Genomic DNA, 27808 nt, shown 5'->3' on the forward strand with positions numbered 1-27808 from the left:
TCAAGGTGCACCCAACACTAACTAACCTAATGGCATTTAATTGAATATACTCCATCTCCCTGAATCCGTAACAAAATATAGTGGCAATGGATAGATAAGAGAAATAAATAAATAAAAATGTACAGTTATCTTTAATTTGTATTCAAGTAAATCAGTCACAAAATGTGTCATATTTTGTCATACAGTAAGTGGTTCAAATTCGTCCTTAGCCTACGTTAACTTAAGTTAAAAAGTTAGTGTAACAATTGTATAATAGGCAGCACAGGATGCATCGAGTCACTGTAGTGAACAACATTTAGCTTTTTCATGATGCGAATTCTATGAAAGGAAGATAACTGTGATACTCCTGTCAGTACAGAAGCAGTTGTCGGACTTTAAAATTTGTATATATGTTAATAAGAGCTGTCATTTGTCTATTACCTATTTACTGTAGAGTGAGCGAAAATAACAGTCAAATTCCATGTCTTGTCTGACCTTACCTGGCCAAATAAACATGATTCTGATTCATTCTCCAGTCTTCCTTCTCCTTGGGGGAAAAAAAGTAGATTGTAGATAAGTTTAAAGATAGCAAGGTTATTTCTTATCCAGTTTTATTTTTCCTTTTTTATTAATTCATTTATTATTTCCAAAAAATCTAAAACTCTGTTACTTTGTCTCAGGGTGCACTGTGTATATGAGTATCAGTGTGTCAACTAAAATTTAGCATTAAACTAATATTAGATTACTTTCTGCATTACTTTAAATGTATATATGTTTGGTTTTTTTCTCTTAAATTCATAAGACTCAGAAAACCATATGAATATAAAGTAATTACGGACTACTGGAGGATGGGTGGGATTAAATAAGTTTAAATTCTTCCTGCCCCTTCTCAGACATGTTAAACAGGATTTGTGTAATGTGTATTGTTGTGCGTGTGTAAGTATATAGGGATGGATGGATGCAAAATGTGAGCATATGCACATCTATTTATATAGAGATACATAGACTCATACTAGTGTTAACATTCTTATCTTCTATACAATGGTCTTAACATGTCTGGAATGAATCAATAAATGAAATGAAAAAATGAAATCTATTAAAAATGTAAATATTTTTGTCTTTAATACTGTTTTGCCGGCAGGGGTTACACAGCAGGTAACACAAGCGACTGAGTGCAGAGTTTCTGGAGCAACATTATGACAAAGTAAGTCCACAAAGCAGGTAAATAATAAAACCTCTTTCCTGGAATGACCCCCAGACTTTCTGAGGCTCGTGTCCTGCCCAGAAAAAGTCAAACTAGGACAGAAGTAAATTCCCTTTATTTGGAAACTCAGTAGTTGATTTCAGTCTATATTTTCAAACTCAAGAAAAAAATAACAACAGGTTTATATTTTACTCCAAAAGTTTTTCTCTTTATTTTGATTGTTGGGCTCAGGTCTTTGACACATCTGAAAGCACCCCCACACCTAATGCTGAAACCGGGGTCAAAATCAGTATACAGCCACATTGCCAGGAGTTTAATTTTCCCATCTGAATGTTGTTGAATCCTTGGAGGGGGAACAATTCCAGTACATTGTAGTACAGCATCATGCACAGCCAGTGAAGCAACATGCTTGTTCAATGTGCATGGAGGGATGGTGGGCTCTTAAACATCTGTGGTGGCTTCAGATTTTCTTAACTGAACATCTACATTCTGTCATTCGACACTGAAGAATGTCCCTCAAAACTGTTTCCATCAGTTTTGCTCTGTGCCCCAAAGAATATCCTAAAGCCCAAACCTCGTTACCCCCGATACGTCATACTCACCTTTGTACTGGAATTATAAGACCTTAAGAGGACAAAAGGCTCTCGCACACGGAGAAGAGAACCATAGAAAACGGATTAGTTTGCTAAGTTCTCAACATCACAGTGGGTTCCCACCTGAAGCACAGTTAACAGTGGGGCCACATGGCACTCCAAGGTCCCTCCCCAAAGTGAGAAGAATGGGAGGCAAGAAGCTACTGCAGAATAGGGAACTCCTGAACAGCTCTGGTTAGGGGATATCACTCACCCAGCAACTTGCAAAGTGCACAAACAGGCTTTAATGTTTCACTTAATGCTCTGCTATTCCCTTTCATCCCCGTCTGCACTGCTCACACCCCTGCACATCATCAGCAGAGGTGCTCAAAATAAAAGGCCCACAGTAAAAAACAGAAAAAAACCAACAAAATAATAAAATAAAAGATTAACAGATCCAGAGCTATTACAATGACATTCCTCTGCTGTACAAATTGTTAATATCCTATAGGTTAGCTAAATGTGAGCTGGCCCTATAAGTTAAAAAGAAAAAAAGAAATCCACCAGCAACCATTTCAGCAGTAAATTAAATGCAAAAACAATTGTCATTTTGATGCTTTAGCAAAGTGATTTGAATACCATTAACCGAAAACATGTTGTTTAAGGTAATATATCTATATATAATATATTCATGTCAAGGTTAAACAAAAATTGACAAAGCAAAATAAAAAGAAAAAAAAGGCATATGTACATGTATGTACATGATCACCCTGTCCCAAGAAGAAGAGAATAATAATAATAATAATAATAATAATGATAAAAAAAGACCCAGTTCTTGGGTTCTAACATATCCATGCCTTACATCTCTCCCTTCTCTCCAAATGTGCTTCAGGTGCCTTGTTATAACAGAGCACATAAGAGGTAAATGCTTCCAAGAGATGCCATCGGAGAGCTCAGCCCCAGTAAAATTACCCATGGTTGCTTTATTGGATGAAGGCATAGATCTGAACCATAGCCGTTGCTGAGTTGCGCACGAATTTTCAAGTCTGTGTCAGTGAATGCGGGTGCCAGGCTGGGCGGGCCACCAGAAACCCAACTCTGGTTACAGCCATAGATCTGTCACATTTCAAGGCATGCAACAACCACACTGAGGTTCAACTTGCTCGTACCATTTCCATCACAATGCTTGAGGTGACGTCCTTTCAGCATGTGTGTATGCATGATTCTTTATGTGATATGCATGTATGTAAACGTGTCAACCTTTGATGCTTGAGTGTCTCTGAGGAAATCTGCCTTACTATAAAATGCATGAACATTTTCTGTATCAATGTTTGCTGGACTGTGGTGTCATTATCATATACCTTTAGCATCTCAATGTGCAAGAAAGCAGCAGCAACTACCATTTTCTCATTTTGAAGGAAAAAGACTGGAAAACAAAAAAAAAAAGAACCATTCTTAAGGGGCGGAGGAGCTGGCGACTTCCAGATGAGTTAATGTGTATGTTTATTTGTTCCTCAGCTTTTGTTTGAAAACCAGAACAACGGCTGCTGATGGGTCTGTTAAGCAGGCGTTGTCTGGCTGTTGTCCAGACCTGGTTCTGGTGGCTTCTTCCTGCACCTCCGCGCCCCCTCAGGCCTCCTGGGGCTGGGGCCTCTTCAGGTCCCGGATCTGTTTCACCAGGTAAGTCTTTTCATCATTGAATTGTTCATCCTCTGTTCTGTCGTTCTGGAACTTGCTGAGGAATTCGATGAGTTTGGTCTGGTTCTTCAGCAGGATGTCCAGAATGGGCTGCGTCTTGTTGGGGTTGGCCACAAACACCTGGCGGTGGATGAAGAGGACAAAAACGTTAACATTTGCTGCCACTTTACTGAACATTTGACATTTACTACATCTTTTTAAAAAAATTTTGTAATATCTTACATACACATACACAATAAATAAATAAATAAATAAATAAACTGGGGGGAAAAAAAAGTGAGTGAATAAAAATATGGAAAATAACATCAGTAAGTAAGAGTAGGGGCATCAAAAGTCAAATACCTACAGATACATAAAGTAAATGACAGCAATAAATCAGCAATCAGCGTACAATTAAGTTATCTAAACCAGAAAATAATGGGAACCAATATTCTTGAAAAAGATGGCCACGGTTATATTTTCCCAATGTTAGTTTTTCTAATGGCAGAATGCTGTGAGTTGATCTATGAAAGTCTTATAAGATGGCGGGGAATCATTCTTCCAAAATAAAAGTATACATTTTTTTGCAAAGTAAGTGATCAAAATTAATATCCTGCATTTTTTGTTATGTAGTTGGAAATTATATGAGTCATTTAATAAATATAAACTACTGCTTAAATCAAATTTTTTATTTACTACATCTTTGATACAGATGTAAGAAAGTGCATCCATAGCGCTTCTGTTTCTTTGTGGTTTTAAAGAGCTTGCAGCTTTGCTCTGGTCTCAAGGGTAATACATCTAACAGCTTTACACACAAATAATTTACCTTTTAAAAAACACATTTGAACAATCAAACTTTGATGTCTTTTTAGTGAAGCAGAATCCACAACTGAATCAACAGAATTTAGATTATTTCATAGTGAAACAACGTTAAAAATTGAGCCTTTTATAAGCCCTTCGATATACTAATAAAAGGCTACAAGCTCCTCAACCCTTTAACTCTTATTCCTATCCATAATCACCACACACATCTCACCTTAAAAACATGGAACGCCTCAAACTGGATGTTGCGGCTTTTGTCCCGTAGAAGGTTCATCATGAGCTTGAGATTCTCCGGCTTGCTGATGTATTTCGTCATTATGGTGAAATTGTGTCGGTCGAGAAGCAACTCTCCCAATAACTGAATCATTTCAGATCAAAAAGAGACACACGGTAAATAACATGTCTTTTCTAGACAACTTGCCCCAATTCAAGTGATACTGATACTTAGACGTAAAGTTACTCATCTTATTTTGATCAAAAAATAATTAAATTAAAACATAAATAAAACAAAATCACAAAATGATGACCCTTCTCATAAAAGTGACAGGAGCAGAACATTGAACTGTGAAGTTAATACAAATTTAGATCTTGAGTAATGACCTGGCATTAAGGGCTCCCCTGACTTAGATTATAGCTTCAGATCTATAAATATCAGATCTACTCATTTCTGCCATCGTTCAATCTTCCCTCACCGCTGGAGTCGTTCCACCGCTTTCCAAGACTGTCGCTGTCACTCTAATATTGAAAAAGACTCCGGATCAGATCCCAGCAACTACAATAACCTCCGCCCCATCTCTAACCCCTGCTGTCTCAAAAATCCTCAAAAAAAACTGTTGCCTCCCAACTACACTCTCACCTATAGTCCACGGGCCAGAGCCCAACATTTCACTGGCCAGTACCACTCAAGGTGACTAAACTTACTTATGATTTTTGAAAAGATCCATGTCTATAGTAGGGATGGGCGGTATGGACAAAAAAATGTATCACGATAATTTCTGGCATTTAACCCAATAACGATAAAAAAAATACCAATACAAAAAGTGTCATCAACGGGAATATTTCTTTCTTTCTTTCTTTCTTTCTTTCTTTCTTTCTTTCTTTCTGGCTCATTTCTTTCTTTCTTTCTTTCTTTCTGGCTCATTTCTTTCTGGCTCATTTCTTTCTTTCTTTCTTTCTTTCTGGCTCATTTCTTTCTTTCTTTCTTTCTTTCTTTCTTTCTTTCTTTCTTTCTTTCTTTCTTTCTTTCTTTCTTTCTTTCTTTCTTTCTTTCTTTCAGGCTCATTTCTTTCTTTCTTTCAGGCTCATTTTTTTCTTTCTTTCAGGCTCATTTTTTTCTTTCTTTCAGGCTCATTTTTTTCTTTCTTTCAGGCTCCTTTTTTCTTTCTTTCTTTCTGGCTCCTTTTTTCTTTCTTTCTTTCTTTCTTTCTTTCTTTCTTTCTTTCTCATTTCCTCAATTTATCGTTTTTACCACGAGATGACAAATTCTTACCGTGGGGAATTTTTTTGACGGTTTATCGTGAACGGTAAAATATCACCCATTCCTAGTCTATAGATGATATTTTGGTATGATAACCTTCCTGAGTGGCAGCTGTATCATATTTATCAGCTCATGAAGTTAAAACCCCCTTCAGAAAATCACATTTTAGATGCTGCTGCATATCCTGGTTTAGACTCATGTACAGGATATCTGTCAATGTTTCACAATATTGTCTTTGGTATCATTTTAAAGGGGATCTTTTAAGCATTCATTCAAGCTAAGATGTGAATCTTTCTGACCAACATAGAGGTCACTGCAGCTCTTTAAACTATAAACAACACACATTTTTACACAATTTTTTGCCTAAATGATATACTATCTTTTAGCCCTGTGTCATCTAGGAACAACAGAGACACAAAATACAAAAACTGGAATACTCACAGGGCCATAAGGATTCAGGAAATTTATAATATACCCCATAATATATCATTGTTACAGGTCATTGTGAGCCTTAAACTAGAAGAGCCTCATTGGGCTCCTATGAAACTATAACAGCCACTAATGTCACAAACTGGTCTTTATCAGGCAAATACACGACATAAAGGACACCACAATGAGATAAGGAACCAGCTTAGTTTTATAAACAATATTAGAGACACAAAATACAAAAAATAAAAAAATAAAAATTTACAAAAACTGCAATACTCACAGGACCATAAGGATTCAGGAAATGTATAATACACCCAATTTAGAATCATCAATTAACCTGAAGGGGGTGGGTAACTTCATGAGCTGATAACTCTGATACAGCTGCCAATCAGGACGGGTTATCATACTAAAATATCATCTATAGTCATGTCATGGATCTTTTCAAAAATCATAAGTAAGTTTGGTCACCTTGAGTTAGGGATGGGCGGTATGGACAAAAAAATGTATCACGATAATTTCTGGCATTTAACCCAATAACGATAAAAAAAATACCAATACAAAAAGTGTCATCAACGGGAATATTTCTTTCTTTCTTTCTTTCAGACTCATTTCTTTCTTTCTTTCTTTCTTTCTTTCTTTCTTTCTTTCTTTCAGGCTCATTTCTTTCTTTCTTTCTTTCTTTCTTTCTTTCTTTCTGGCTCATTTCTTTCTTCTTTCTTTCTTTCAGACTAATTTCTTTCTTTCTTTCTTTCTTTCTTTCTTTCTTTCAGGCTCATTTCTTTCTTTCTTTCAGACTCATTTCTTTCTTTCAGACTCATTTCTTTCTTTCTTTCTTTCAGGCTCATTTCTTTCTTTCTGGCTCATTTCTTTCTGGCTCATTTCTTTCTTCTTTCTTTCTGTCTCATTTCTTTCTTCTTTCTTTCTGTCTCATTTCTTTCTTCTTTCTTTCTTTCTGGCTTATTTCTTTCTTCTTTCTTTCTTTCAGGCTCATTTCTTTCTTTCTTTCTTTCTTTCTTTCTTTCTCATTTCCTCAATTTATCGTTTTTACCGTGAGATGACAAATTCTTACCGTGGGGAATTTTTTTGACGGTTTATCGTGAACGGTAAAATATCACCCATTCCTACCTTGAGTGGTACTGATATCTGGTCTGGCCCATGGACTACTAACTCTGAACTCCCTCTAAGAGCACTGAAACCACCCTCCTAGAAATCACTAACGTTCCCCTCCCTGCAGCTGAGTCCGACCTTCTCTCCATCCTCATCCTCATCCTCCTTGACCTCAGCGCGACCTTTGACACCATTTCACACTCCACCCTCCTCAATAGACTAATGCATTGGCATCACCCACATCCCCCTCCACTGGTTAATCATCTCACAAGCCACACTCGGTCCATACAGCTCAGATCTTTTAGATCCTAACCCTCCCTAGTCGGGGTCTGTCCTGGGACCCCCCTCTCTTCATCACCTATCTCCTCCCCCTCCGCAATATTTGTCACAAATTCAATATCCATTTTCACTGCTTGGCTGATGACACCCAGCTCTACCGTTCCAGTAAACCAGAATCCATACTCCCACCCTCCTCCCTCTCGTCCTACTTATCCCAAATTAAATCCTGGTTCACCTCAAACTTCTTGAAATAAAACAGTGAAAACACTGCGGTCCTTTTCATTAGAACAAAATCATCAGCTTCTCTCGCACCATCCAGTCTCCCCCTCAGGCTAAGAGTCTGGGTGTTAGGGATGGGCGGTATGGACAAAAGAATGTATCACGATAATTTCTGGCATTTAACCCAATAACGATAAAAAAAATACCAATACAAAAAGTGTCATCAACGGGAATATTTCTTTCGTTCTTTCTTTCTTTCTTTCTTTCTTTCAGGCTCATTTCTTTCTTTCTTTCTTTCAGGCTCATTTCTTTCTTTCTTTCTTTCTTTCTTTCTTTCTTTCTTTCTTTCTTTCTTTCTTTCTTTCTTTCTTTCTTTCTTTCTTTCTTTCTTTCTTTCTTTCTTTCTTTCTTTCTTTCTTTCTTTCTTTCTTTCTTTCTTTCAGGCTCATTTCTTTCTTTCTTTCTTTCTTTCTTTCTTTCAGGCTCATTTCTTTCGTTCTTTCTTTCTTTCAGGCTCATTTCTTTCTTCTTTCTTTCTTTCTTTCAGGCTCATGTCTTTCTTTCTTTCTTCTTTCTTTCAGGCTCATTTCTCTCTTTCTTTCTTCTTTCTTTCAGGCTCATTTCTTTCTTTCTTTCTTTCAGGCTCATTTCTTTCTTTCTTTCAGGCTCATTTCTTTCTTCTTTCTTTCTTTCTTTTTTCTTTCAGGCTCATTTCTTTCTTTCTTTCTTTTTTCTTTCAGGCTCATTTCTTTCTTTCTTTCTTTTTTCTTTCAGGCTCATTTCTTTCTTTCTTTCTTTTTTCTTTCAGGCTCATTTCTTTCTTTCTTTCTTTCTTTTTTCTTTCAGGCTCATTTCTTTCTTTCTTTCTTTCTTTTTTCTTTCAGGCTCATTTCTTTCTTTCTTTCTTTCTTTTTTCTTTCAGGCTCATTTCTTTCTTTCTTTCTTTCTTTCTTTCTTTCTTTCTTTCTTTCTTTCTTTCTTTCTTTCTTTCTTTCTTTCTTTCTTTCTTTCTTTCTTTCTTTCTTTCTTTCAGGCTCATTTCTTTCTTTCTTTCTTTCTTTCTTTCAGGCTCATTTCTTTCTTTCTTTCTTTCTTTCTTTCAGGCTCATTTCTTTCTTTCTTTCTTTCTTTCTTTCAGGCTCATTTCTTTCTTTCTTTCTTTCTTTCAGGCTCATTTCTTTCTTTCTTTCTTTCTTTCTTTCTTTCTTTCTTTCTTTCTTTCTTTCTTTCTTTCTTTCTTTCTCATTTCCTCAATTTATCGTTTTTACCGTGAGATGACAAATTCTTACCGTGGGGAATTTTTTTGACGGTTTATCGTGAACGGTAAAATATCACCCATTCCTACTGGGTGTCGTCCTCGATAGCACACGGTCATTCCATTCCCATATCAACAACATCACCCGGTCTGCTTACTTCCACCTCCCTAACATAAATCGATTCTGCCCCTCCCTCACCGTCCACACCGCCTCCATCCTTTTCCACCGTCTTGTCACCTCCCACATCGATTACAGCAAACCGCTGACCTCTTTGTCTCCAGAAGTTCCTCCACAAGCTCTACTGATCCATAACTCTGCAGCTCGGATCATAACAAGAACCCTATCACTCCATCACACCACCCCCACCCTGCAGCCGCTGCACTGGCTCCCAGTCCTGCAAAGAATTAATTACAAACTCGTCCTGTTCCCCTTCAAGGCCATCCATAACGTCGCCCCACCTTATCTGTCTGACCTCCTCCAGCCCGCTCCCTCAGATCCTCCTCCATCCACCTCCCTGCCCGCCTCAGCACCGGAGAGGACAAACTCTGGAGCTCCGTAGCATCAGATATCTGAAATATGGACTCTCTTCCAATTCTCAAATCCAGACTCAAGTCTCCATGTCTAAGACTGCCAACTCACTTTAAATTTAATACCAATTTAATACCTTTTTCACTACCTTCAGATTTTTTTAAAAAACTGTCACAACATTAAGTGTTAATCACGGACCTTTTAACATTAATACAGATTTTGAACTATAGAACACTATACAGAACAGATTTATAGACTCATTGATGTTGACCAGATGTTTCAGATTTATTTCACTTTGTGAATGACAATAAAATAGACTGCTTAAAATGTAAAAGGTAAAAAATAATACCAATTTAAAAAAAAATTATACCTCTGACAGTGAATTTAACACTTTTAATGGCCTTAAATTTGGCAATTTTTATTTATCACTTTTTAATACCCTGCGGAAACACTGTTGTTGTTTTATCTGTTTGTATGAAAGTGTCCTTAAGTTTTATGAAAGGAACTTATAAAATAAAATAAAATATATTATTAGTATTATTATTATGTAACTCAAGTTTCATAATAACTGCACAGTCCATACTTGAGGAAGTAAATTAAACTTAAAGGGGACCTATTATGAAAAACATGTTTTCTCTTGCTTTAACATATAAAGTGGTCTCCCCTCAGCCTGCCAACTCAGAGAAGGAGGAAAGCAACCAAATTCTGCAGTGTCTGTTCAGCCGCCCGGATGAGCCGTCCAGTGTGATGTGGATCTACGAGCCGTTCAGATTCTGCTTCAGATTCCTTTGTGGTTCAGATTCTTTTGTTACGTAACCAAAATGCAATTTACATAAGTTGGCCCCCGATGCGTGAAACCACGCCCACAACTAACTCTGGCCGGAACAACAACAACTCCGCTCCGCCATTTTTTCGTAGTGGTGTATCGCGTCATTCAGGCAGCCAATCAGCACAGAGCCCCATTATCATAGCCTCCCCGCATAGATAATGAGGTTAGAGAATGGGAGGATAAAGACATGGCTCAGAGGCTAGATTTCTAATTTATTTAGCAAAAACAATCAAAAGCTTGTTTTTAAGACATTCAAGGCCTGTTTAAAATAGGTATTAGATGCCATAATAGGTCCCCTTTAAAATGGCTTTTGAAGACAGGCCGATTTAATTCATGGTCCAACCACTAGATGGCAGTAAAGACAAGCTGATGGGGATAAAGGGATTTCTAGAAACCCAACACTGAGACTAGAGCCGTCTTTAAATAGCCTTCTTAACACAGCTACACCACTAGCAGAGAGGTTTTTTCTGGAATAACCCACTCCTTACCTTGAGGGACTGTCGTTTAGTCACGTAGTTTTCCGAGTGGAGCAACTTCTCATATTCACTAAAGAACTGGAGCAAAAGAAATAAAGAGGTAGTGAGAGAAGGGAGAAGAAAAATGAAAGTTTGAGGTCATTGGGGTAGTACGATAGTAACGGTTTTCACACCTGCAACCATCTGGTATCACAGCACTTTGACAGACGGGTGTGATTTGTTTTACACCGATTGGTTTTCCCCTTCAGACTTTGTGTTTCAGCTTGCAAATTGTTTCCTAAATAGCTTGATGGAAGCCTGTCGACATACTTAACAACCAGACTCTTCATTTATAGCAAGCTAACGGTGCTTTTACAACTACAGGCTTCACTTTGTTTATCAAAAGGAAATATGACGCAACACAGGATCTTCCTCCTGCATCTACTTTTTAAGTGCACTCTACAAAACAATTTGTTCTTGTGTCAATTCTGAGGGGGGGGGGGGGGGGGGTTGTATTGGTCCATTAAGAGTCAATCAGATGCTCATTTACTACACTGCTTAACACTGCTCTGTGTTCTAGAAGAGGCCCAAAGAAACAAAAAGAGTGGTTCAATTTAATAAACATAATGCTTTAAAGCATCTCTATTACACTTTGGATGAACCCAACACCTGATTTTTAGTTATTTGTGGACTTACTTTGTCATAATGTTGCTCCAGAAACTCTGCACTCAGTAGCTTGTGTCTTGTGAGAAGGTCCTAGAGACGGATAATGTGATAAATAGCAGAGAAGTCAGGATTAATGGGGTCGACCAGGGTTAACAGTCATGACTAGGCTCTCCGTGTTCATCAGTCCAGGTCTTCAGGACCCAGTGTAGTGCACGTTTTGAATGTTTCCCTGTCGCAACACACCTGGATCAAATCAAAGGGTCACCAACACATAAGCAGAGGTGATCCATTTATCTGAAGCATTGTATGGTCCTCAGGACAGACCTGGACTGCAGAACACTGGCCCGGGTTTCATTTGTATATACTGTGGACACTGTAGGCCCAACACAGAGTACAGGTGGAAATAACATTTAGAAAGGCGTTCAGAGGACTTCCGGTGATGACGCGGTAGGAGAAAGACGCATGGAAGAGGTCTCCCGGTCGAACTGTTAATATTTACCTTTTAATACCACGATTCATTCGGGAAAGTGAAGGATTATAGTTATAACTTCATATTAAGCCGTGGAATGAGTGGTTCTAGATCCAAAGCGAGCAATACGCCGAGTTGTCCGGTTACTCGGGGTGGTGCGGCCACTGTGGCTGGAAAACTGGCTAAGATGGCGGCCGCGAGCCCAGGTGCAGGCAGCGAGCCCGCTCCCGTACCTGGCGCGTCGGACACTTTTTCAATGAGCCAGCTGATCTCTGAATTAGAGAAACAACGAGCCTCGCTGCGGGAAGACATGTCTGTATTAATCCAGGAGTCCGTTAAACCGTTACAGACGTCGGTGGACGCACTTCGTGAGACAGTGAATGACTTTAATGGCCGCCTCACCGCGGCAGAGTCCCTGGCCGGGGATAATTTTGAGCGCATAACGAGCGCGGAAAATGCGGTGAAGACGCTGCAGACCCAGAACAAGTCTCTTCAGGACCGCCTCGAGGATCTTGAAAATAGGTCTCGCAGAGTCAACCTGAGGATTATTAATGTTCCTGAGGGCAGTGAAAAGGGCCAGGACCCGGTCGAGTTCATGTCCACTCTGCTGATGGAGAACCTCGGACCCGACCTCCTCTCCAAGCCCCCGGAGCTGGAGAGAGCGCACCGCTCCCTGGCTCCTAAGCCCGGCCCGGGCGGCAGACCCAGGCCCTTTGTGGTGTGCTTTCATCGTTTTCGGGAGAGGGAGACGGTGCTTCGTTGGGCCAGACAACACGAGCTGAAACATCGCGAAACAACGCTGCGGGTGTACCCGGACGTCAGCGCCATCACTGCGAGGAAACGAGCTGCTTTTAACAAGATCAAGCAGGCGCTCTACCAGAAAGGTGTGAAGTTTAGGCTTCTCTTTCCTGCTCGCCTGCAAGTTACATTCGAGGATGAGGTGTTTACTTTCGAGTCTCCGGAGGAAGCGCACGCATTTTATAGGGTGCGGGTGATGGACAGAAAATAAGGCAGGTCGGGATGAACCCGGCTGCGGCGGCGGGTTTCTCCTCCACCTGTTGGATTTTACTTTTATTTCAGCTGCGGCTGCGGCGGCGGGTTTCTCCTCCACCTGTTGGATTTTACTTTTATTTCAGCTGCGGCTGCGGCGGCGGGTTTCTCCTCCACCTGTTGGATTTTACTTTTATTTCAGCTGCGGCTGCAGCGGCGGATTTCTCCTCCACTTGTCTGGATTACTTTTATTTCATCTGCGGCTGCAGCGGCGGATTTCTCATCCGCCTGTCTGGATTACTTTTATTTCAGCTGCGGCTGCAGCGGCGGATTTCTCATCCGCCTGTCTGGATTACTTTGATTTCAGCTGCTGCTGCAGCGGCGGCGGGTTTCTCCACCTGGATTACACTGTGTGCTGTCCTGCGGACTTTCTGAACCAGCGTCATGGTAACCATGGAAATGGGTGAACACGTGAGCTATGGTGAACATGTGTGACGACATTTTTTCTTGCCTTCTTGGGGACTGTCTTCTTCCATTGATACCTCCGCCTGGTAATGTGGCTTTAAAACACTCATAATTATGTTATAACAGGTGGGGTTTTTTTTTTTATTTAATTTTTTTTTAGTTATTTTTTGGTTCTCCTTTTTTTTTAAGGCACTTCATTTACTGATTGTTTTTTTCATTTATATGGAATCTCCGTCCGTTTTCTTAAGTTGTTGGTTTTTTTTAATATATATATCTTTAGGCGCTATGCACTGTCCGCAGTAGTTTATTGGGTGCAATGCCTTTTATTTATTTATTTTTTTAATTTTATTTAATTTTTTATCTGAGGAATAGTACTGAAGTAAAGTTAAAGATGACCTGTCTACTTTAGTTAAATGTGAGGTTAGGACTAATGTTGCCTTTCTGTATTTATGTTGCTCTTTCAAGACGTGGGGTATGTTTTATATATTAGACGGGTTGACCTCTTCTACGTGTGAGGGTTATGGAAGTCGAAAGTGTTACCCTGTTGGGTTTGAAGTGGTGGGTGCACCGGGTTTGTATAAGGGATTTTGGGGTGGGAGGGTTGTGGAGGGATTGTTTGAGGGTTTTTTTTTTTTTTTTGTGTTGTGGGTTTTTTTTTTTTTTTTTTTTTTTTTTTTTTTTTGTGTGTTTCTGTTCTGTTTGCCCCTTTTTCATTTGGCTCAGCGGTTATGTCAAGCCTTGGAGAGTTAGAGCTCATTTTTTCATGTCTTGATGGCGCGGGGTAAGAAGCTTCGCTTTATCTCCTGGAATCTGAAGGGTGCTAATCAGCCTGTGAAACGTAATAAAGTAATGACTCATTTAAAGCAACTCGGGGGTGATATTCTCTTTTTACAAGAAACTCACCTCCGGACTTCTGATGTTAAGAGTATCAAGCGGCCTTGGATAAGGGATGTATTTCATTCTAAATTCCCAGTAAGGGCAAGAGGTGCAGCGATCCTTATAGGTAAAAATGTTCCGTTTGAACTGTCAAATTCAATTGAAGATTCCAATGGTCGATTCGTAATCGTTTCTGGCCGGTTATGTGGCACGCCTGTGGTTATGGCCAGTGTTTATGCACCTACATGGGATGATGATCATTTTTTTACAAGTTTTTTCTCCTCCCTCCCTAAAGTTGATGATCACTATTTAATTATTGGAGGCGATTTCAATTTAATTCAGGACCCCTCCCTGGACAGGTCTTCATCTAGACCTCAGGCGCTTTCTAAGTCAGCCAAAGTCCTTGACACATACAAAACCAGTTTAGGCTTATTTGACCCATGGAGGGCTAACTCCCACTTAGACAAAGTTTACTCCTTTTTTTCACATGTTCATCATTCATATTCACGGATAGATTTTTTTCTCTTGGATAATTATTTTTTATCAGAGGTCCAATCATGTGAGTACCATAGTATTGTTATATCAGACCACGCCCCTGTATCTGTGGACATTGGCTTTCCTAGTCTTGTCCCTCCCTCCAGGCTGTGGAGACTTAACTCTTCTCTGCTTAACCAAGCTTCCTTTAAAGAATTCCTTCACGCTCAGATCTCCTTGTTTTTCGAGACTAATGATTCTCCAGAGATCTCAAGACGCACTCTATGGGAGGCCTTTAAGGCGTTTATGCGGGGACAGATTATATCATTTGTTTCGTCCCTGAAGAAGGCAGAGAAAGCTGATTATGAGGCAATCGCCAAAGAGATTTCTAAAATCGATATCTTGTATGCTGTGACTCCTACCCCTGCTCTTTACAAAGAACGCCTTCAGCTTCAGTCCAAATTTGATTTATTGACCACTAATAAAACTCAGAAACAAATATTTCTTGCTAAACAACGCTTCTTTGAGTCTGGGGATAAAGCGGGAAGACTATTAGCACATCAGGCGCGTGCAGCTACACTCTCCAGGTTGATCCCTCAGATTGAATCTGTGTCAGGTGAGGTCACCTCAGACCCTACAGTAATTAACAAGTTATTTTGTGCTTTCTACTCCAACCTCTATTCTTCCCAATGTCCTCCGAGTGTTTGGGACGGAGTTAATCCACTGGACAATATTGTTTTCCCTAAAATAAATGAGGATTTGGGTAGCGAGCTGGGGAGCCCAATCTCCATTAGGGAGGTTCAGGAAGCAATTACTTCACTTCAGAATGGTAAAACTCCAGGCCCTGATGGGTTCACTGTTGAGTTTTTTAAATTATTCTCTGCTGCCATTGCACCCGCCCTCCAGAGGATGTACAATGAGTCATTTACTGAGGGCCGACTGCCTCCCACTCTGCAGGAAGCCACTATTTCACTTCTGCTTAAGAGTGATAAGAATCCTCTTTTATGTGGTAGCTATAGGCCCATTTCCCTCTTGAATGTTGACTTAAAGATCCTGTCAAAGATCTTAGCCCAACGCCTACAACGGGTCCTGTCCGGTATAATATCAACCGATCAAACTGGTTTCATGCTTGGTAGGCACTCATTTCATAACACGAGGAGGCTCTTGAACATCATTGGTGCTCCTGGTTCAGGCGTTCCGGAAGTGGTTATCTCACTGGACGCGGAGAAGGCCTTCGATAGGGTGGAGTGGAGCTACCTCTTTTTTGTTTTGCAAAAATTTGGGTTCAGTCCGGGATTTATATCTTGGATTAAATTGCTTTATACCAGCCCAGTTGCCTCTGTCCACACAAATGGACTTCAGTCTGTTCCATTTCCCCTTTATCGAGGAACCAGACAGGGCTGCCCTCTCTCCCCCCTCCTGTTTGCCTTAGCTATTGAGCCTCTAGCCATCTGGCTGCGCCAGGAGGCTGGGTTTGAGGGCATCAGCAGAGCTGGAAAAGTTTACAAATTGTCATTGTATGCCGATGACCTCCTCTTATATGTGTCTAACCCAGCTGCTTCTCTCCCGGTGGTTCTAGATATCTTTGACAAATTTGGGTCCTATTCAGGTTATAAACTTAACCTCCATAAGAGTGAGGTTCTTCCCATAAATCCGGCGGCAAAAAACATACCTCCGTCCCTATTCCCTTTCAAATATGCTGTGGATGGATTTAAATATTTGGGAGTGCATATTACTAATTCGTGGAGTCAACTTTTCCCTAGAAACTTCTCTCCTCTAGTTGAAAAATGTAAACAGGATTTTGCCAGATGGTCTGGTCTTCCACTATCCCTTGTTGGTCGAGTCAATTTGGTTAAGATGGTTATTTTACCTAAGTTTTTATATCTTTTTTCGCACATCCCTGTCTTTATTAAGAAGTCCTTTTTTAGAACACTCGATCAATTAATAAGTTCTTTCCTCTGGGGCAATAAAAATCCTCGTATAAGAAGATCAGTGCTGCAGCTCCCGAAGGCTCTTGGTGGCTTGGCTTTGCCCAATTTCCTACACTATTACTGGTCCTGTAATATTTATAAACTCTTGTACTGGATTAATGCCACAGCAGATGACCAGCGCCCCTTGTGGGTGGATATGGAACTTGCTTCTTCAAGGGTCTCTCTTCATTCCCTGGTTTGCTCCCAACTCCCTCTATCTACCTCTAACATTACCCCCAATCCAGTGGTAACTAACTCTGTTAGAATCTGGAATCAATTTAGGAGGAACCTGGGCCTTCATAGGGGCTCAGACCTCTCTCCTATTGTTAATAATCACCTATTTCCGCCCTCCTGCACTGATTTGACGTTTCGGACGTGGTTCAGCAAGGGGATAACAAAACTAAATGACCTTTACAACCAAGGGACTTTTATGTCCTTTTCGGAGCTCTCGAAAAAATTTGACCTGCCTAATTCCCATCTATTTCGTTTTTTTCAGATAAGGCATTTTGTTCAGAATCAGAACCCCAAATTCCCCAGTCGTCCTCCAGAATCATTGATTGATTCACTACTGGGTCTTGATCCTGAACAAAAGAAACTAATATCTAACATTTACACGCTTATCAACTCCTCCCTTGATAACCCAGTGATGGGCCCCAAGGATTCGTGGGAGAACGAGCTTGGAGTTACGTTACCTGAGGATTACTGGGAACAGGTATTACGGTTGGTTCATTCCTCCTCAATCTGTGCGAGGCACGGCCTACTACAATGTAAAGTAGTGTACAAAGTTCACTACACTAATTTGAGGCTTTCTCGAATTTATCCAAATGCACCTGACTCCTGTAACAGGTGCAAACAATCCCCAGCTGACCATTCTCATATGTTCTGGTCCTGTCCTAGGCTTGCCACATTCTGGTCGGAAATCTTTAAAACTCTTAGCACAGCATATAACACAACCATCTCTCCTGACCCGCTCTTAGCTTTGTTTGGGGCCCCCCCTACAGCCTTTGACTTCTAGAGTCTTAAAGAATGTCCTTGCCTTCACCACCCTGTTAGCCAGACGCCTTATACTCCTTAAATGGAAACACTCGCACCCTCCATCTCATAGTAGGTGGGTGGAAGAAATTCTACTGGTCATGAGTCTTGAGAAGCTTAGGTTTGCCCTCAAAGGTTCCTTAGATTCATTTGAGAGGACCTGGAGACCTCTGCTAGGTCATATCGAGTCTTTGACATCTCTAGGTTGATGTGCTGACTGAGCCCCCCCTCCCCTCGTTTTTTATTTTTTATTTTTTATTTGTTGTTTTTCTTTCTTTTTTTTTTTCTTTTTTTTTTTGTGTTTGTTTGTTGTTGTTTTTTTTTTTGTTTTTTTTGTTTTTTTTCCTCTTTATACTTGGTTGTTTTTTTTTTGTCTGGGTTTGTTGTGAGTGCGGTTGTGGGGATGGGAATGTGGGAGGGATAAAGAAAAGCGGGGAAAAAAGGAAGGAGGGAAGTATTTCCTGTTATATTGCTGTACTACTGTTCTATTTCGTGAAACTACTTCCAATAAAAAGAATCTTAAAAAAAAAAAAAGAAAGGCGTTCAGAACCCCGGACAGCTCAGGCGGTTGAGCGGACGCACCACGTACAGAGGCTATCGCCCCTCGTGCACGTAGAAATATTGGCCTGTCTTTGCTGCATGTCCTCCCTTTCTCTCTACCGCACATTTTCTGTCTAGCTACATCAAAATGAAGTTCACTATAGGAATGGGTGATATTTTACCGTTCACGATAAACCGTCCAAAAAATTCCTCACGATAAGAATTTGTCATCTTGCGGTAAAAACGATAAATTCCCATTTATGATGTTTTTGTGTAAAGCTGATTTATGGTTCTGTGTTAAATCGACGCACAACGTACAGGAAGGAAGGAAGGAAAGAAAGAAGGAAGGAAGGAAAGAAGGAAGGAAGGAAATGGGTGAAGGAAGGGAGGAAAGGAGGAAGGGAAGAAGGAAGGAGAGAGCAGGAGGAAAGAAGGAAGGAAGGGAAAAAGGAAGGAAGGAAATGAGCCTGAAAGAAAGAAAGAAAGAAAGAAAGAAAGAAAGAAAGAAAGAAAGAAAGAAAGAAAGAAAGAAAGAAAGAAAGAAAGAAAGAAAGAAAGAAAGAAAGAAAGAAAGATAAATTCCTGTTGATGACGTTTTTGTGTAACAAACATGGCGGATCTGAGAGTGAGATAGATTTATAGTTGAAAAGGTGGAGTTGAATTGGTATTTTTTTATCGTCATTTTTATTGTTATCGGGATAAATGCCAGAAATTATCGTGATACATTTTTTAGTCCATACCGCCCATCCCTAGTTCACTAGAGTCACAACAAAATGCATTTTGGTTTTCTCAAGAATAAATAAAAAAGTAAATTTGCAAATTAGACAAAAGAAACAACATGTCAGTAATGTGAATAGCAGTGGTAAACATCCTTTTTAAGACATAAGAAGGTTTACTGCAGGAATTTCTTTAGCAATATAAACTGAAATGTCTAAAGAAGCTGAGCAGCATACTGTTATCGTACAGTATTGCAGTGAACGCAGCACTGTCTGAGTCTTTCTGTGCAGAGTCTTTTCTCCAAATGAGTCGGGAGGATTAAAGTGCCAAGTGTCACAGATGTCCATGAGCACCAACAACAGACTTTACTCCACTCAGACCAGTCACGACTTGGCTGACTTACTTTGAAAGTGGCAAATGCATCTGAGGCGATGTCGAATGTGGACATCTCAACATATCTGAAGAAGTCATAGAACTGCTCTGACCACAGCGTGACTTTGGCCAGCGGTTCGTGTCTGATGCACTCCCTCAGCATGATGCCACAGTTTAGAGCAATGTCTGGAGACTCGTACCTGCGTAGAACAGCAACGTAAAAATAAGGATTTATTATTTCTTCAGAAGTGCACTACGCACACAAAAGAATGTATGTTCATAGGAGATAACAGAGATGCAGGGATGCATTTCTGAGCAGCCAACGTTCTCACTAACTATGACACACAGTATTACACAATGATGTAATACATAAAGGTCAGTAGCTCATCAATTAGTCAATACTGTATTACTCAACACTGCGTATAATACAAAAGAAGGACCCACTTTTCTCTCAAATAATATCACATGCTCTCTTTATGTAAAGAGGTTGTTGAGGAGTTGCAAAGAATTTCCAATCAAACTAAATGTATTAATTTCAGACCCAAAGGACAACGGGGAGAGGGTTTGTCTGTGTGTCCTTACCCTTTAAGCAACATGAAGAGAATATTCTGCTGGGTACAAAGGTACTCTACAGTCGGTGTTCGAGTACCAATTTGACGCCTCAAGATGTTGTTGAAGATTTGTGCTACATCTTTTTTCCCCTGTTGGTAAAATACAAATCCATCAACTTTTAACACGACAAGCATTTGCATATAAAATGTAACAGTGAATAGATGGACAAAAGGGTTAGACTCCACTCTTTCAATGAATCAGACCACAGTGGAAAGCCAAGATGAAGCTCTAAATATGAAGTGTGGCGTTTTTTTCCCCTCTAATGTAGCATTATTTTATATGATATATGTATAAAAAATACAACTGCTAATGACTTTTTGATATTACACCATTTTAAATTAAGCCAATAAACATTCTTTTTATCGCCAGTGTTTTGGCATTATTAAAAAAAAAAACAAAGAGCCACTGTTCTAGCCGAAGAAGTTTCAGAAGACAAATTTGCAAAATGTCAGCGTGCAGAGAATGATCAAAGGTGCGGGATGGTTTCACATTTTTATCTTGCTCTTTTCAGATTTGCGGCTCTTAAATAGCTTTTTCTTCTGAGCTGAGAGGATGTGTCAATGCAAAATAGGAAGTGAGAGATCTCACAACAGAATCATGCAACAATAAGGTGAATCAGGGAAGCCTGCAGCAGCACGCACACGCAGCAGCAGCAGCAGCCTGACATATTGCAAGGAGACATGTGCTCACACATAAAAACAGAGGCCGCCCCGCCATGGACAAGCAACGGTTCAAAGAGCAATTTTATAAAACGTGCAGCACATAAAACTGAATGTTGCAGTTCATGCATGACTTGGATGAAGTACAATCTTACACTGCCTCTCACTGTTCTTTCAGTCTTAATCAATATTCTTCCACTAGAAATGAGAAAGTCTCACCTCGAAGTCGATGAGCTGCAGGTCTGCTATCAGGATGATGAGTAAGCCACTGTTGTAGAGCTCCTGTGCTAGCTGGGCCACTGCTTCTGTCTGGGGCTCTTTTTCATTTGTGCCATAGAGGATCTCCTTCATGGCCACCAAGCTCTTCGACACCTCCTCTGTAGCCTGGATAAATACAAATGAGAGCATACACAGACAACCCATAAATCACTTTTCTGCTTGGTGCAACTAAGAAATGCTGTTTTCACACAGTGTGTCCAGAACAGAAGACACCTTCCAGTCCACTTTTACCGCAAAGTTGATCACTGGGTTCACAGCAAGTTGCTCAACAGTTATTGAAATATTATGCAAAAAATAATACATAACCTGAATGTTTTTAGCTTCATTACAATTAATATATACTCTTATTGCTTGTATAGAGACAAAACCAGTCAAAGGTTCTAGGTGTACATACATTTCACAAACAGCCGTAAGCATAATTCATAGACACAATCTCAACTATTCTTGTTTTAAACCGTACGGCAATATTTAAGAAGATATGTGGTCAGTTAGCAGACTATTTTTGAAGTTGATGATGTAATGTCTAGAGCAAGTAACAACCACTGATAAACTGGGTGGCTCCATGGCAGCATTTCCTTCATGCCTTTTCTGGGTCATAGACATGAAAACTGTGTTCCTTTGTTGATTTCGTTCTCATAACTGTTGCGTGGCCTGCTTTGGCAGTTTTCCACACAACCACACCAGTGTTGCTCTAGCAGAACAAAGTCATGAAAAAATAGTCAACCAAACTCATCAACAGCAGCACAAAATTAATAAATGCCTTCTCGAACAAAGTCCTTTCAAAACGGAGACTTGTTGATGGCAACTATTCATTCTCTATTGCTCTTTTGAGATATATACCGTATTTTCTGGACTATAAGCCGCTACTTTTTTCCTAGGTTTTGAACCATGCAGCTTATACAAAGGTGCAGCTATTCTGTGGATTTTTCTTCCACCGCTAGGGGGACTGCTAACCGGAATTAGAATAAAAACTAAGACAAAATAAATGCAAAGAAGAATACGCTACTTCTTCTTTAGCAGATAGAAGTAGGTAGAAGCAGATTTCAAACAGATAAATAGATAAATAAATACCGGTTATTTTCTCTTGGTTCTGTCCCGTTTTAATCAGCAAAGCTACTGCCGTGTTAAAAGACACTGTTAGGAAAGGATCTATTTAGGTACAAACATGTACATCATTTACAGTTACAAAATCCTTCTGTACATGTAAATATCTAATCTAACAACAAAAATATCTGCGGCTTGCATATCTTTTTTTTTTTAAATAAAAGTGGGTGCGGCTTATATACAGGTGCGGCTTGTATATCTTTTTTTTATTGTTTTTTTAAAAATAGAGCGGGTGCGGCTTATAGTCCAGAAAATACGGTGTGTATATATATATATATATATATATATTCCTGTGTAATTTTTCACCATTTGCATCATGGTCCATTTCTCTTTAGGAGGAAAACTTTAAATGTAAATATCAAACTGATATTCATTAAGTGTTTAATTACATTAATGGCTATAATTTACATGAATGGCCCTATGGATTAGGGACGAAAACCACAGATTCAGCCTGGCAACATGTTAAATGCACAATCACCACAAAAACTAAGGTAATTTCAAGTCAAAGGTGACTCATTTTGCTGAATCTAAATATGAATTGTGGCATACAATTCAACAAAAAAAAACTAGTATGATATTCAACTGCCTTAATGATAATGACAGTCCTTGCATCACTGTCAAAAATCCAGTATACGGTGGAGTCTTGTTGTCGAAGTGTCATGTCATCTCAGAGGTAATGAATGAATCAAAAAGCAGAACACAGGGAGGACGCTGGAGATTCACCGTACCTTCTCCGCCTTTTTATCAGAAATGTCATGTTTCTCTAGGACCGTCATGCTGTCTTTAAGGTTCTTGACGATGTCCGCTGGTGACTTGTGGGACTTGCCAAAGGGGAAAGGCATGGCGGAGAGTTACCACGAGCAACTAGGCAGCGAACTGTCCACCTAAGGAAGGAAAAGTACACACAAGTCCATCTTTCAGACTGAAAACATGTGGAATGTGGGCCAACGGTGGCGTACAGAAATCTAAATATACGACTGAAAAGCACTGTTACCTCCTGCTAGGGCTGGGCGATATGGACCAAAAGTCATATCTCAATATTTTCTAGCTGAATGGCGATACTCGATATATATATATTCTGTGCCATAATTGGGGTTTCCCCCAAAGCATTATAGCATAGCATCTCTGTTAGCTTCATTTTTTTCTGAGGCAAACCCTTAAAAAAACAGTCAGTTTTAATACAAAGCCTCGTGCCAAATGTCACACAGGTACCTTTATTAACAGAGGTCTGCACAATATCAAAATGTATAAAACAAATGAAATAACAGGCAGACTTTTCCACTGAGGTTGACAGTTGTGCAAATAACAAAACATTTGTGGAAATCTCAAATAAAACATTCAAGTCAATTTGTCACAAAACAAACTATATCAAAATCCTAAAAAAAAAAAAATAAATATATAAACGATATTGTCTCGTACCATATCGCGTTTGAAAATATATCGATATATATTAAAATCTCGATATATCGCCCAGCCCTACCTCCTGCTTTGAAAGGATAAAGCAGCAGGGCAGCTAGTCCTGCCTTAAAACAATACATTACATCGTAACAACCAACCACTTACTGATACTTGATGCTAATAAAGTTAAAGCAGAAAAATGATGAAAATAACATGTGTATGACAAACCTGACCTTTAACACATCACTCAGCGGTGGGGCAATCTTGTGAAAATAGTGGTCATCGTGGGTTAAATCATTAACCACGTAATATTTACAATGACACACAGGCCTAATTACACTGTGACATCATCTTAGACCTTCATATGCCGCCGCTCCCTTTGCAGCAACAAATTCAGGTATGTCAACACAGCCTTTGGTCTTCTCTCTATTCAAAAACCAATAAGCCAGGATAAGCTGCCCCCAAACAGACCCCCGAACATCATGGCTCAGGCATGACGCAACAGACAGACATGACAACCATGTCTTACTGGTTTTTCAGAAAATAACTGACAAAGAGGACTCTTATCTCCTCAAGTCCTGGGCCCACCCAACCACCTTACACACACTGCAGGGCAAAAGCCAAATATTTCAGAGCAAACAAGATGTTAGCTGGAGCCCAAGAAGGAAAAACAAAGCAGAGGATCATAATAGCCCTCATAACTTGAATTAAGCTCACTCCATTATAGGCATTTGTTAGACCGCTAGATATTAATATATCTGCAGAGCAATAACACCAGTCACTTATATACTAAGCGTTAAAAATCCCTTTGCTGGACAACAACCTTTTGTCCTACCGTGATCCTCGAAACTCTGCACATAAACCCTGGAGCAGTCACACATTCCCACTTATGTCTTGGCAAAGAGTCCGCATTTAGAAAGCAATGTTGGGTACAGGAATATAAACCAAACAGCAGCCAAGTGGGAGGCACAGTCTTCCATTTATATATGATGTGTCATGTGTGACTAAGCTGAAATATAAAACTGTGTTTCATTGGTGACCTATGCTCTCCAGTCTGCCAGCAAACATCTCTACTAAACTTGACACACACCTCTTACTTCACCAGGTGGTCAAATCCGTCTTTTGCGCAGGCTAAAGCTTGTTAATGTAGTCAGCAGGCTGCAGAAGCAGCCCTCTCTCCTCCTGACCAACTTCAGTATCAGTGACGCAGATAGGAAGGTTGCACATATGGCAGGTCTCGTATCAGAAGGTCACAGCTCACACACAATGACTTCATTACTAATCAGATATGGTGCCCTGAAGTTAAAAATAAATCCTGTGACCTGTCAGAAATATGCTTGCTCCCCGCTGCCATAGGGTATAATTGTTATATTATATCATCATCATATTCATTTCATTCACTAGAGTAAAAACTATTGCTAAAACAATCCATCCCACAACCTGGTTACAAAGCTGCTTTACTATAACTGTATTAAAGAAGAGGAAACACGTTTTAATATAAACCATTAAAATCCAAATTAACAATACGCCCAATATTTACACATCATTTTGTTGTTTCAAAATGTTTTTAAAAAAAATTACTTAAGACAAAACAAAAGACATTAAAATTGCTGAAATTCTCTAGCAGGGAACGAAATCTCACGGGTCACGGAATCGGGTGTTACACCGGTGTAATGCAAACAAACGTGAATGCATGGTGCTCTGCGTGGCTCCCACTTTAGTCAACATAACTGTTCAGTATGGCAAGGTATGGCAGCCGCCACACCTTGGCTTCAAGGGAAAATGTAAATGTTTGTTTTTTTAATACATTTATGGAATTACTCTGTCTATTTGTATTGATTATTCTATTACTTAATACATATAGAATAACTACAAATGCAAATCAGAACAACATGATCGATTTCACTAGTTATTATACAATGCAAAAACTGAAAATCTTAACAAAAATATTTGTCTTATTTCTAGTTAAAAGGTCAAATTTTTAGTAAAAAAAAAAAACTCATTACATCTAAGACAAGACTCAAAAAACAACCATTTTCACCTGTTTCAAGTAGATTTTCACTTAAAATAAGTGGAAAAATCTGCCAGTGGAACAAGATTTATTTGCTTGTAATGAGAAGATAAATCTTGTTCCACTGGCAGATTTTTCTACTTATTTCAAGTGAAAATGTACTTGAAACAGGTGAACATGGTAAAATAACAAGTTATTTTTCTGGTGATGACTCTTGTTTAAAGTGTAATGAGATTTTTTGACTAAAAATGAGACATTTTAACTAGAAATAAGACAAATAAGATTTTGAGTTTTTGCAGTGAGCGAGACTGCATTTGAAAACGTTCCAATTTTCTTGACCACAGTGGCGTCAATTTCTAGTTAAAATGTCTCATTTTTAGTCAAAAAATCTCATTACACTTAAAACAAGAGTCATCACCAGAAAAATAACTTATTTGACCATTTTCACCTGTTTCAAGTAAATGTTCACTTGAAATAAGTAGAAAAATCTGCCAGTGGAACAAGATTTATCTTCTCATTACAAGCAAAAAAATCTTGTTCCACTGGAAGATTTTTCTACTTATTTTAAGTGAAAATCTACTTGAAACAGGTGAAAATTGTTGTTTTTGAGTCTTGTCTTAAGTGTAATTTTTTTTTACTAAAATGTGACATTTTAACTAGAAATAAGACAAATATTCTTGTTAAGATTTTGAGTTTTTGCAGTGTATAATAACTAGTGAAATCGATCATGTTGTTCTGATTTGCATTTGCGGTTATTCTATATGTATTAGGTAATAGAGTAATAAATACAAAGAAACACAGAGTAATTCCATAAATGTATTTAAAAAAACTAACATTTACATTTAACCCTTGAAGCCAAGGTGTGGCGGCTGCCATACCTGGCCATACCCAATTGACGCCCCTGCACACAGATAAGCTACCAGACTTCTCTGATGAGTATTTGCTGGACGTGTTGATTGATACTCTAGTTAAGTTCTGTGACTTGTAACCTTGCCATACCTTAGCTTCCACTGAATTGACGCCACTGAACTGGACTTAACCGGAGAACAACTCACACTATCCATACAGCCCGCAATGTGATCACCTTTCATAAATCAAACCAACAACCAGCGTGTAAAGAAAGAAACCTCCAGCAGATGCAGTGAAGGCTGGTGCAGCTGCATTTATGCTTCTGCGTTACATCGACGCAGAGCCTACGCCGTAGGCTCTGCGTCCATGTAACGCAGGACCATAAATCACCTCTCCGGTCAGCTGTAGGAGATCTCCAGCCAGCGTGGCCTGCAGCATCACAACACCGCTGCTGCAGCCCGGGGGGCCCGGGGAGGCTGGAACCCCCCCGGGGGTAACTCAGGCTGTCTGGGGAGGGGGGTGCTGGTTCAACACCCGAAACCATCCAGGCAGTGCCGGCGGCGTGGGTCGGCTGCGTTATGCCGCGTTCCATTTACCTCGGAAATCGGAAGTGGGAACTGGGAATGGCAGCCATCTTGGAATGGTAACTCGGGGGTGGTGAAGCTTCTCCCACTTTCCCAGTAGGAAATCCCACTTCGAGGGGCGTTCCAGTTGAAAATTCCGACTAGGAACTGGGAAATTCCTACTTCCGAGGACAAATGGAACGGGGCATTAGCCTCGCTAGCCGGGCCTCAAACCCGCGTCTCCTGCACAAACCCCCACCCGAGCAGAGACGCTGCAGGACCGGCCGCTCACACCAGCGTGTTCCCCCGTACCTCGCACACGGCCCCTCGCTGATTCCACACCAGTGTTGAAGACAGCAGTATGCAGGTGTTGCTCGGGACAGAAACGGCTTTGTTTGGCTGCTCCTCGCGTCCCCTGCTGATGGTGAGAGTCCCGGTTCCTCCGAGCTGCCTCTCTCCGCCGCTGCAGCGCTGCTGTCAGCGCGGCGCGGCCAGCGCCCCCCGCCGGCCGCCCGCTGCCTGGCAACACCCGCGCTGCGGGCCCGCGGGGGGCCACTAGAGGGCGCTCTGGCTGCTTCACTAGGTTTATTTTGATAACCTCACAAAAATAAGAAAAATAGAAAAATAGATCAACAAAACAAATTTAACATTTTTCTTTTTTTTTATTTATTTATTTTTATATTTATTTTTTTATTGTGGCCACAAAAATTCCAACAATATTCTTACATCATCTTTTTTCTCTATTTTTCCCCTCTCCTAACATAGGTTGTAAATTTTCAATATAAAAAAAAACAAAATGGATAAGAAAACAAAAAAGAAAAAGAGGAAAAGAAAAAGTTATGGCCATAGATGTATATTATCATAACAAGAACCAATTGAACATGGGGGGTCTCCACACATCACATTTCTCAAAAGTTAAATAAAATGTA

The 27808-nt window shown here is 39.9% G+C and overlaps 1 protein-coding gene across 4 annotated transcripts; it reads right to left on the minus strand.

Moving 5' to 3' along the window:
- Window positions 1–1100: 1100 nt before the first annotated feature.
- cab39 (calcium binding protein 39) lies at window positions 1101–27349 on the minus strand. Of its 4 annotated transcripts, none has more exons than XM_061719009.1 (9): window positions 27192–27349; window positions 22787–22942; window positions 20895–21059; window positions 19987–20105; window positions 19436–19604; window positions 11530–11589; window positions 10867–10932; window positions 4469–4612; window positions 1101–3573 (listed from the first exon to the last, which is right to left on the minus strand). In XM_061719009.1, the coding sequence occupies exons 2-9, from the start codon at window positions 22898–22900 to the stop codon at window positions 3385–3387; spliced, it is 1026 nt and encodes a 341-aa protein (XP_061574993.1). In that variant the 5' UTR covers window positions 22901–22942; window positions 27192–27349; the 3' UTR covers window positions 1101–3384. The 4 variants fall into 4 exon arrangements, with proteins under 4 accessions (XP_061574993.1, XP_061574995.1, XP_061574994.1 ...); XM_061719011.1 differs by having other exon boundaries at window positions 27174–27349; XM_061719010.1 differs by lacking the exon at window positions 27192–27349 and adding an exon at window positions 24292–24384.
- Between the last annotated feature and the right edge of the window lie 459 nt (window positions 27350–27808).

The sequence above is a fragment of the Cololabis saira genome, chromosome 4, assembly GCF_033807715.1.
Source record: "Cololabis saira isolate AMF1-May2022 chromosome 4, fColSai1.1, whole genome shotgun sequence".
Lineage (NCBI taxonomy): Eukaryota > Metazoa > Chordata > Actinopteri > Beloniformes > Belonidae > Cololabis > Cololabis saira.

Bases quoted from the DNA above. Each gene is read 5' to 3' on its own strand.
- cab39 (XM_061719009.1), bottom strand. From the start codon at position 22,900: ATGCCTTTCCCCTTTGGCAAGTCCCACAAGTCACCAGCGGACATCGTC. The intron at 21,060-22,786 runs GTACGGTGAATC...GTATTTATCCAG, and splicing joins CTGATAAAAAGGCGGAGAAG to GCTACAGAGGAGGTGTCGAA. The intron at 3,574-4,468 runs GTGAGATGTGTG...ATCCACCGCCAG, and splicing joins AGGCGTTCCATGTTTTTAAG to GTGTTTGTGGCCAACCCCAA.